Source organism: Furipterus horrens, unplaced genomic scaffold (assembly GCF_987537825.1).
Source record: "Furipterus horrens unplaced genomic scaffold, mFurHor1.1.pri manual_scaffold_1, whole genome shotgun sequence".
NCBI lineage: Eukaryota > Metazoa > Chordata > Mammalia > Chiroptera > Furipteridae > Furipterus > Furipterus horrens.
Genome location: NW_028327171.1, coordinates 115,812,164 through 115,823,514, shown reverse-complemented (window position 1 = coordinate 115,823,514; position 11,351 = coordinate 115,812,164). Strand labels below are relative to the sequence as shown.

Sequence of the window (11,351 nt, the reverse complement as noted above, 5' to 3'; positions counted from 1 at the left end):
AATGCTGACAGGCTCCATGTTGGAGCCTTTACTTCTGCCCTTCTCTTTGGCATCTAGGCCATGAACTAACTTCAGTCTTTCTGGAATCCTGTTTATTTTTCTCACTTGTTCACAATAGTGGCCAAGAGGTGCCAGAGAGACCTGGGTTCTAATTCAGACCTGCCACATACCAGCTCAATAAATTTGAGCAAGTAAAAAGATTTCTGAGTGTCATCATCTGCAAAATAAAGGTTATGGGAACAGCCATATGCAGCTGTGAGGGGAGTCATAGGAGCTACTGGAGCTGAATGCTCGGCACTCGATAGGGACCCTGAGAGCATGTCTTTTCATGTTTTACATCTCAGAAATAAGAAATCCAGGTGGCATGCCACTGTTTTTGTTTTCTATACTGGCACATAAAATAGGTATATCTTATAATAACGGTATGCTAGATTTGGTGAGACATGGAACATACCAGTTGTGCTGATCTGGGGCGAACTGCAATGTCTCTGGGTAAAAATGTCCCACCTGCAAAATGGGGACAATGTCTCACCTTCAGCTAGCCACTAAGAGGCTAAAATAAGACCACATCTGTACAGTTTATTATTATTATTATTATTATTATTATTTATTCTTAATCCTCACCAAAGCATTTGTTTTTATTGATTTTAGAGAGAGGGAGAAACATCAATCAGTTGCCTCCTGTACACACCCCGATGAGAGATCAAAATCTTAACATAGGTATGTGCCCTGGCAGGGGATTGTACCCTGGCAGGGGATTGAACCTGCAACATTTTTGGTGCATGGGAAAACGCTCCAACCAACTTAGCCACTAGGCCAAGACTGTTCACGGTTTTGATGGTGCCTGTCCTTCACCTCCCTCCCTCTGGATCGCACCACTAGCAGGTAAGGCGGGCTTAGGGCTAACCAAATTGTCCTAGCTGGGAGTGTGTTTGTTTATCTGTGGAGAGGGAGGTCTCAGCACTGAGGGCCAAGTAAGCAAATATTTGTAGTTGAGGATTAACTTGAGTTCCAGGCCATCATGGCGGCAGGAGGGAGCCTGTGCAGTTTCTCAAGGGCCCATCCCAGTAAGTCCGCTTTCAGGCAGGTCTATGAGGTGGGCAGCAGGAGGGCTGTGCAGGGGTGAAGACTAAATCCTTGAGCCAAGGCTTGAGAGGATGGCTGAAATTTGGGGTAAAGGGGAATCAGGGCTCTGCCACCGGCAGGCCAAGTCACTGGTTGGCAGTCCTCGGGCCTGGGTGCCATAGTTTCAAGGGGCCTTCTTCTCAGACTTTAAGGCAAGTAGAAGTCAGTGGAGGGCCTCCAGGGCTCATGGCTTCCAGGGCTCAGGGCCATCGCCAGCAACAGCTTAGAGCCTGGGACCCTCCCTTCTTCCACCCCACCCCCACTTCTAAACCTGGGCCTGACATTTAAAGAGATGTCAGAACTAGCCTCAGAGTCAGTGAAGATGGAGAGTGGTCAGACAGGGTGCAGACTGGGCAGGCAAGTCTGCCCACTTAGCCTTGGAAGCAGTAGAAGGCTCCTTGGCTTCCAGTTGGCAGGGCTACCTTCGTGGCCTTGTGGGGCACCCAGTGTCTGGGGGCATGGTTTGGGATCTGGAGTCACACAGGCTTCGGCTTAAGTCTGAGCTCTGCTTCCTCCAGGTTTTTTAATAAGTTATTTCACTCCTCTGAGCCTCAATTTCCTCCCCTATGAAATGAGGTGACAACATTAAACCCACATCTTGGGTGGCTGGTTATAAGCCTTAATTGAAATAATAAGAGCTAATGGTTACTGAGCATTTGCTATGTGCAAACTATATTTTAAGAGTTTTATGTGGATTAACTCATGTAATTCTCACAATAACCCTATAAAGCAGAAGTACAGTTTTCTATCCACCTTACAAATGACAAAAACAAGGCATGGAGCAGTTAGGTCTCTTGCCCAATGTTGCTGTCCTGGAGCTGGGATTTGTACCAAGTCATCTGACTTGGTGACCTGCCCTCTGAACCATGTATAAATTCCTTGAAAGACACTGGGAGTGTCTGATAAAAGTTAGCTATTACTCTTGACCTGGCCAGTAGCTCAGCAAAGGCACCACTCCTGAATCCTCACCACAGAATGGGGAGGTTCATGAACATTCTGGGCACAACTACCATGGCCCTTCTGTACTGAGTCCACTTTGATCTTCACCAGGACCACATACCCTTTCCACTTTCTCTCCTTCCCCTTCAGACTCAGAGTAGGTGGTATGACCTTAGCCCCATATGGAAAAGAAAATTGAGGTGCCAGGTGGCTGTCTGCCTAGGGGGCAGGGATCCCTAACCCCAGATTTTTCCCTGACAATAAGCACACATGGGAGTCTCCTGTCCAGGGGGGCAGTGGGCAGAGCAGGGACTGGTGGGGCTGCCAGAGCTCAGAAGTCCTCCTCAGACAGGTATCAGCAATTCCAGGATGTGGCGGCTAGCAAGCCTCTTACTGTTCCTGACCATCTGGAGAATTTCAAGCACACCAGTTACTCCTGGTAAGGCCACTCCCTGGCCCCCTCCCCAGGACCTGGGGCCTTCAAACCTTCCACCACCCCTCTGAGCCTCAGGCAGGCTGAGTTAGCTATTGAACACAGCAGCAGCCTCCCTGGCTACAGGGCAGAGTGCTGTGGTGATGGCACAGCTCCTTCCTTCAACCTGGGAAGTGGGTCACAGAGTCCCTCCACTGAGCCTTCCCACTCCACTCATCACTCCTCAACCATGAATGTCCTAGGCCCAGGCCAGGCCACATCAGAGTCACATTGCTCCAGGTGTCCTGTCCTCCTGATACCCTGCTCCAACCCCCTCCCTCCTCTGGTCCCCATAGCCAATAGGAGGAGGCCTGCTGGGGAGACCTGCAGGAAGAATGGGCTGCCTCATTTATTTGGCAGCCACTTCCTTCCTCTTCTGGAGCCACACAGGCTGTTCCTTGCATTTGTATCTTTTCTTGACCTACTTCTCTGCCTGGGGTGCCCTTCCTCTCTCCCCCACCTCCCACAACCACCCTTCAGCGCCCCCCCCCATGACAACTTGGTTTAACTGTTCAGACTCAGCTCAAGAGGAATACCTTCCTTTCCTGACTTTTGCATGTTCCTTCAAGCTTCTCTTCCACACTTCCCTGACTTGATCCCCCTTCCAGCTGTGCTCTGTCCCTAAGACAGACACCTATCAGAGCCCACTGGGTAACAGGTCTGTTGTCCAAGGGGAAGGGCATGGGAAATCCTCAATGAGGGAGGAGGCTGTGGAAGGGCAGTGTCTAGACGGGGTTGCCCAGGTATATTCAGAGAACAGTGAGACTGATTTAACTTTGCATCCTTGATAACAACACATGTGGCTTGTGACATTGGGTGCTCATTTCTGTGCCAGGCACTGGACTGTTTTACTCAGTACAATAAAACATCCTCAATTTGGATGAAAAACTGAGGTTCAGAGATGTAATGACACTGGCTCCAGGTCACACAGACATCAGGTTGGGGTTCAAAGGGAGGTATGAATGGTCAAGTCTCCTGTCCTCCAGCCTCCAGTCACCTCTTCAAGTGAAGGAAGAGAGCAGAGGAGAGGGGAGAGAATCATGACCTGGAATCTTAAGTCCTCCCCAGGCTCACTCCAGCTTGGGCCCCCACCTCAGGCCCTTCCACCAACCTGAGTTCCCCTCCCTCCCACAAACCAGACTCAGTGTTCTCCAGTAGTGAGCGAGCCCACCAGGTACTGCGGATAAACAAACGTGCCAACTCCTTCCTGGAGGAGCTCCGGGCCAGCAACCTGGAGCGGGAGTGCATGGAGGAGAGCTGTGACTTCGAGGAGGCCCAAGAGATTTTCCAAAATGTGGATAACACAGTAAGGCCACCTGGCTGGGTCCAGAGGATAAGGCTGAGAGGTGGGTTAGTGGCTGGCTGGGTCCTGGAATAGTAGGATGAGGCTGACTACTGAAGCCTTCTTGGGGGTCTGGGGAGGCAGTGGACACAAGCCCCTTTACTCCCAGCTTGGGGCTGGATGAGTAGAATGAATAGGACACTGGCTTTATGGTATATGTGACTGCAAGAAGCAGAACTCTGAGATTAGCTCCAGGAAAAAAACAATTTGGGGAAGCCTTAGGCTGGAGTGCCCACCCAAGTCTACTATAGGTGCTCACCCTCCACCTGTAGCTGGCCACCTCCACCTCACCTGTCACTCCCTCTATAACCAAAGGGCCACAATCTCCTTCCACCCATGAACCTGCTGATCAGGCTGTGTGACCCAACTCCCTGATGCCTGTCCACATATGCTAACTCCATGTCTCAGTTCATATTCTCAAGGGGCAAATTCTGTTTGCTCAGGGGATATGTCCTCTCTGACCCTCAGGCTCTGTGGTTGTGGCCCTGAGGTGGACGGTGGACTTGGTAAGAGAGGTGGCTTTCCAATATAAGTCTCAGAACCCCTCCACCCTCAAGCGCCCACTTCAGCTGTTAGGACCTGGGAGTTGTGCCACCTGGGGTGCACAACTTGTTCAGAGCTTCCTAGACTGAGGGTGAGCTCTGGTCTGCTCCCTCTCTTGCCCTCAGCTGCCACCTCCTTGACTAGATCCCCACTGCCCCTTTTCCCAAATGGTTTCCTCAGTAGACACCAAATGATATTCTGCAGGTGCAATCTGAGCCCATCACATCCCTTCTGGGCCCCCCACCTCACCATAAGGTCTCTGTGCAGGCAGGGCAGAGCTGATGCTGCAGGCGGATTGATGGTGTACGCATCCACAATGGATTTCAGGGTGTGGTGATCCCAGACCACCAGTTGCAGCACCTGGTTAGAAAAACAGATCGCTGCCCCAGACCTTCTGAACCAGTGATTTATTTGTGTCTCACCAATAAGATCCCAGAGTTTGCTTAACTCTGGGGACACTGGCTTAGGGAAAGACCAGATGCAAAGAGGTCCAGAAAATCCAGGGGGAGTGAGTGATAGGGACTGGAAGGAGGCAGAGCATCCAGGTGGGCCACTTGGGTCCCATTCATTGCAGGGGCTGTTGTAGCAGAAGGTGAAGGAACAGACAGGCTTCCAGCTGCAGGCGGCGGGAGGGGGTGTTGTTCATGGGTTTGTGGGGTGGAGATGGGCAACAAGAGGCAAGGAGGATCTGGCCTCACTCTGGATCCAGCTGTACTAGCTGGGGGGTGTAAGCAGGGGTTGACCCCTCTTTGTCCGGAAGCATTTCCTTTGCCCACTTAGAGACTGCCCAGCCCTACCTGGGTCAGACCCGAGAGGCGCCCCATATAAACACCTGGGCTGACTGCCCTTGACGCAGCCCCTTCTCTCTACAGCTGGCCTTCTGGTCCAAGTACCTCGGTGAGTGCGCTCTAGACTCCTGAATGTGGTGCCCGTGCCCGTCGGGGTTTCTGGGCCACTGTGGGGAGGTGGATGGGGCTGGCGGCATCAATGACACCTCCCAAACCCCATGGCGCAGACGACGATCAGTGCAAGGTCTCGCCTCCGGAGCACCCGTGCGACAGCCCGTGCTGCGGCCACGGCAAGTGCATCGATGGCATCGGTGGCTTCCGCTGTGATTGCGGCAGAGGCTGGGAGGGCCGCTTCTGCCAGAACGGTGAGGGGCCCACCAGACCAGGGGCGAGGAGCTGAGTTCACCAGGGCAGTGGTGGGCATGTCATGGGGAGAAGGCTAGAGCATGTGTAGGGTGGCTCTCCACGGGGGTTGTGGTCGGGGCGGGGGGAGTTGGGGGGCCGGGCGCACAGTGCCACCGCGCCCCCCAAGGCGCCCTCCCCTGGTGTCTGTTCAGAAGTGCGTTTCTCCAACTGCTCGGTGGACAATGGTGGCTGTGCGCATTATTGCCTGGAGGAGGAAGGCCAGCGCCACTGTAGATGCGCGCCAGACTACTCGCTGGGGGATGACCACCTGCAGTGCGAGCCCAAAGGTGAGTTCCCCATCGGGGCAGGGCGGCGGGGCCCAGGGACTATCTGGGTCATGAGAGAAGAGCAGCACTGAGTGGTACTGAAGGGAGAGAGCCTGCCCCAATTCCGGGTGCCCTCCACCAGCTTCCTGCCTGCTTTTTTTCTTTGCTTGCCCGCCTTCCTCCAGGTGACCCTGCTCACCTTGCAGACAGCTCCAGGAGCCTGAGCCCATAGGTAGTTCATCTCCCAAAATCTGAGCCGACACAGGGGACCAGGCCTCCAGCATCTTCCAATATCTATCTTAGATGGCTTTATTTCCTTAAGATGCTCTGTGCATCCCATCTTTCCATTTCCCCCGTTAACTGTGGCTTCTCTGTGGAAAGACAAGAACCCATGATCCTTCCTTTCTCCCTGTTTTATTTTCTATAGATTTTAATTTTCATCACATTTATATATGTATTGTACAAAGAACTCAGAGTTTTATAACTCTTACAATGAATCTCAGCACATTGTTCCTCACTGTGGGTCTTTACTCATTTATTGTCGAGTGCCCTTGGTGGACCCTTTGAATGTGGAAATTCATGTCTCCCAGCTCTATGAACATTTCTTCAGTTGTTTCTTGATAACCTCCCTTCTGTTTTCTCTGTTCTTTTTCTGGACCTTCTATTCTCAGATCTCTTCCTCTCAACAAATCTATTTTATTGTCTCCTCTATTTTCCATTTCTTCAATGTGTGTTCTTTCAGGGAGCTTTCCACAACTTTATATTCCAATCCTTTTACTGCACAAAGAAATAAATTTTAACATTGTATTTTGAATTAATTAGATTTCATAGGAAGTTTCAAAGACATGCCTAGTGCACCTGTTGACCTATGGGCTTTCTTGCAAGACCATCGGAAGATCAAGGTCCCTGGCAGAACCCCTATTGCCAAGTCCCTTAGGTCTTCACTTTATTCCATTTTCTGAGTGAAATCCTCTAAGTTCGTGCTTGGGTGGTTCCAGCGTGGCTTCCTGCTTCTCAGGGGAAGCTGGTGTCTGGTTAGTCTGCAGATGTCTGAATGACTTCCTCTGGTCAGACTATATATATAGGTCACTCTTTCTTGTGGTGGTGCCTGGAGTCCCCAAATCACAGCCTCTGGTTTACCCTCTGCAGAGAATAATACACATAAGATCTTCTGTGGGGATGAGAGAGGAGAGTGAAGTCACTGATGAGTCAGGACAGAGGTCTAGGGCTCCCGCAGTTTCTCTTATAAATGCTCAACATTCCTGCCTGCAGTTCCACTTGCCTGTCATCCTTTGGAAGCACCAAGCCTTCATGTGGTTCTGTGGTGCAGAGCAGTCTATACCTGCCATCCACTAACTAAGGCTTTTGCTTCCTCAGTCAGCCAGTGTCCATCTGCTATGCAGCTTCTGGAATTTCGTTGCTGTTGTCTCATCTCCATTCCCTGTCACTATTCAGTTCCCCTGCTAATAATGCTCTCCCACTGCCCTGCAATAAGTCTAAATCTCTCAGCCTAGCTGAATGGCCCATCCTGAGCATACCCCTGAGTTCTCTGTCAGGTGCCCTCTCCTCTTGACAGAGGACATCACAACCATGCTCAGAGCTACTTTGGAGCTCTCCAGGAATGCCCACCTCCTCCTTTCCATAATTTCTAACCTCTGTGAGGAGCTTGGGAGCATCCCAACATTAGGCCTTACTTATGTACCTCAGGGATTGTCTTCAACAACACTGGCGAATATTGAGCTTGAATAAGTTTAACACCTACCCAAGGACACACAGCTAGGTAGAAATGCTGCTTGGTCTGACTATTGTTTGTTGACTGACTAAGCCAAGAGAATTTGCAGGTTGATATATTTGCAAATCTAACCATCATTTACCCCTTGAATCCCACAATGTGGCAAACTAGTCTGCAGGCAGGAGGTGGACAAGGATGGGAGGGCAGTCTGGTGGTAGTGCTGGGCAGGCCCTCACCACGTCCCCTACCTTCAGGGAAATTCCCTTGTGGAAGACCATGGAACCCAATGGAGAAGAGGGACAAGATCTTGAAATGTTGCACAGACCAAGTAGGCCAAGTAGATCCACGGCTCATCAACGGGAAGTTGACCCTGCAGGGAGAGAGCCCCTGGCAGGTGAGCCTGACAGTTCCTGCACAGGATGCACAAAAGGGGAGGTATTATCTTTGCTTGCAAGGGTGAGTGGAGGCAAGCGCTAAAGGCACTAAAGGGAACAGGCCAACTCTGTGAACTGTGCATAAATAGAAAATGCCAGAAAAGTGCCAGGTGTGCATGCCACATGTCTGGAGGACCTAGGAAAGACTGACTTATGCTTCTAGTATCTCAGCTTGGAGGCACATGCCAGGGTCTGTGCTGAGATGCAGGGGACCTGACTTGGAGTTGTCAAAAGGCAGTGCTATCATGTCACCATCCCCTCCCATTCCAGGTGATCCTGCTGGACTCAAAGAAGAAGCTGGCCTGTGGGGCAGTCCTGATCCACACCTCCTGGGTGCTGACAGCAGCCCACTGCATGGAGAACTCCCGGAAGCTCATTGTCAGGCTCGGTGCGGGCTGCGACCAGGCAGAAGGAGGATGGCCATCAGAGGCCGCGGGGGGGGGGGGGGGGGGGTTGGCACCAAACAAGCTTGTCTCATTTGGGGATCCTATCCCTGGGGGGTACTTGAGCTCAACAGAAGGTATTTAGCAGGTAGAGACCTATTTGCTTCCACCCTCCCACTCCTGTGGTGAGATTTTAGACCCAGTAACACCTGGTATTTTGCAGGTAAGGGATTCTCAGGTGCCCTCTTCAAATCTGGGCTCAGGTGCTTATACACATGTTTGCAAGTAAGGGGGTTACACACATACAAGCCTCCTCACTTACACTCATGTGCACCTCCAACACCCTCTGGCACAGATCTACAGGGCACGCACGCAGCCTAGCCTCAGGGTCATGCTTCACACAGACTGAGGAGGGTGGAGCTGTGTAGCAGAGTTCAGCATCAGCCATAGCAGCCAGCTACTTCCCTGCCACAGCTCGGAGGTCCCCAAGCCTAGGCCCCACTTTGTATCAATTTCTGGAGGGGACTCTTACTCTATTCTTTATGCAAAAAAGAAGCAAAAATTGTATTGACAATGACAAGATTCACATTCCCTACAATTATCTGATCTCAACCAATGGCCTGTGGTCTCCAGTGAGGCTCTCCTTGAAATTTCCAGGCATCCCCTGACCTTGCAGGAACCACCAGCCTTGCCTAACCCAGATATTTCTTCCCTGCAGAGCCTGGACCCTGTTGGTCGTCTCTGGGCCTTGCTGCTCCTTCCCTGTCCCTACTATGGCATGTCCCTGCCTTGTGCTCAAGCCAGGCACTGCTGGCCATGCCTGTGCTGGCCCAAGAATCTGTCTTTCCAGCTGCAGTCTCCCATTCTCTTTGCGGTTATGCTCTGTGTCCTGGGTTCCTAGGGAGTTTGGGGTTTCTTAGCTGACTGCCCACTGCTACTCACTTCTCTGGCACTGCTCCATCTGTGAGTCCTAAATTCAGACCAGCCTTCTGTCCCCGTAGGATAGATGCCCATGGGCTGTTACCCTTAATAGGGAACTGAAGTACAGACATGTGGATCATGGTGAGGCCTGGGATGTGCAGTGACCATTCCAGCTCTAGACCTACTGCCTGCCCTCAAGCAGGTCCTGCATTCCCCAAGCCCACTCTGACAGCCCCTCTGTCCTGCAGGAGAGTATGACCTGCGGCGGAGGGAGAAGTGGGAGGTGGATCTAGACATCAAGGAGGTCTTCATCCACCCAAACTACAGCAGGAGCACCACTGACAACGATATCGCTCTGCTTCGTCTGTCCCGGCCCGCCACTCTCTCACAGACCATTGTGCCCATCTGCCTCCCTGACAGTGGCCTCTCAGAGCGCGAGCTCACCAAGGTCGGCCAGGAGACAGTGGTGACAGGCTGGGGCTACCGCAGTGAGACCAAGAGGAACCTCACCTTTGTCCTCAGCTTCATTAAGATTCCAGTGGCCCCTCACAATGAGTGCATCCAGGCTATGGACAATATAATCTCTGAGAACATGCTATGTGCGGGCATCCTTGGGGACCCACGGGATGCCTGTGAGGGTGACAGTGGGGGACCAATGGTTGTCTCCTTCCATGACACCTGGTTCCTGGTGGGCCTGGTTAGCTGGGGTGAGGGCTGTGGGCGCCTCCACAACTATGGTATTTACACCAAAGTCAGCCGATACCTTGACTGGATCCATAGCCACATCAGAGCTGAGGAGGCCTACCTCGACAGCCAAGTACCCTAGCATTCCTCTCAATATGTCTGGACCCCAGAGGCCACTCTGGAATGGGGGCTGGCTATTGAATGGCAATATATGTGACATTAAAGGGGCATGCAACAAACACACAGCTGCTCTTCTGTCTGTCCGTCCCTTTTCTCGGCTGTTCTTGAGGGAAGTAATATTTATTGAGCATCTGTATATCCTACATTTTATGAACAGAATCTTATTTAAATCCCACAGCAAGTCTGTGGGGTTGGAAAGAGGATATCTAAGTTTTGTGGGGTCTGAAGCTGGTAAAACTTGGGAGATCTCTTCATGAAAAAGAATAAAAAGTGTGACTTCAAAGCTGTGAGAACTCCTCCCAGAGCTTTGGAAGGAGTCTATGCCAGTCAGGAAACCTGAAGCTGAAGCTGTACAATAAACCCAACACTGGAGATAGAAAGTTTTTAACTCATAGTACACAAGAGGAAACTGAGGTTCAGGAAGGTTTACCCAGTGGATTCAAATCTGTTTCCAAAACCTAGGTGCTGCTGTCTGTTCTGCACTGGTCCTGGAGCGCAGCCATTCTGAGCACTGTGGGTGTGGAGGCCATCACTGGCCCCGTGAGGGAAGAAGAAAGACCTAGAAGGTGTTGGTACAGCCCAGAAGTAGCTCACGGTACAGTTGGGGAACCTATCCAAGAACAGTGTTACACAATTGTGAATAGCAATAAGCAAGAGGTTGTCTTGACCCGGCTTTATATGCATAAATCAGTGAATCAGAGAAAGAAATTAGGATGTACTTGGTAATATATGATAGTGGTGAATCAAATCTGACACAATTAATTGAAAGTCCTAAAGTTAGTGTAACTCTCTGTGTGGCCTCAGGCAAGTCACTTCCCTTCTCCAGACATCAGTAAATGAAGGGATTGAATAAGAGCAGTGGTTCTCATCCTGGCTGTACATCTGAAGCCCCTGTGGAGCTTTTGAAAACATCTATGTCCAGTCCCACCATCAGAGATTCTGGTTTAACTGATTTAGGGTAGGGGACCCAGACATTGATTCTTTAAAACTCCCCAGGTCATTTTAATGTGTGATTGGGTTTGAAAACCACTGGACCAATGGTCTTTAAGGGCCTTTTCTGCTTGGGTAGGCACTAGTTCTAAGACTCTCAAGGCCAATGAGAATAAAGACCAGAGTCTCAGAGAGCACAGCATAAGT

The 11,351-nt window shown here is 51.1% G+C and overlaps 1 protein-coding gene across 2 annotated transcripts; it reads left to right on the top strand.

The window, feature by feature from the left end:
- The first annotated feature begins 1,004 nt into the window (after positions 1-1,004).
- Positions 1,005-10,277, top strand: PROC (protein C, inactivator of coagulation factors Va and VIIIa). Of its 2 annotated transcripts, none has more exons than XM_090266507.1 (9): positions 1,005-1,067; positions 2,417-2,503; positions 3,676-3,842; positions 5,294-5,318; positions 5,437-5,574; positions 5,767-5,901; positions 7,867-8,006; positions 8,317-8,434; positions 9,599-10,277. In XM_090266507.1, the coding sequence occupies exons 1-9, from the start codon at positions 1,022-1,024 to the stop codon at positions 10,174-10,176; spliced, it is 1,434 nt and encodes a 477-aa protein (XP_090122633.1). In that variant the 5' UTR covers positions 1,005-1,021; the 3' UTR covers positions 10,177-10,277. The 2 variants fall into 2 exon arrangements, with proteins under 2 accessions (XP_090122633.1, XP_090122639.1); XM_090266513.1 differs by having other exon boundaries at positions 2,413-2,503.
- The last annotated feature ends 1,074 nt before the right edge of the window (positions 10,278-11,351 follow it).

Bases quoted from the DNA above. Each gene is read 5' to 3' on its own strand.
- PROC (XM_090266507.1), top strand. From the start codon at position 1,022: ATGGCGGCAGGAGGGAGCCTGTGCAGTTTCTCAAGGGCCCATCCCA. The intron at 3,843-5,293 runs GTAAGGCCACCT...TTCTCTCTACAG, and splicing joins TCCAAAATGTGGATAACACA to CTGGCCTTCTGGTCCAAGTA. The intron at 8,435-9,598 runs GTGCGGGCTGCG...TCTGTCCTGCAG, and splicing joins GAAGCTCATTGTCAGGCTCG to GAGAGTATGACCTGCGGCGG.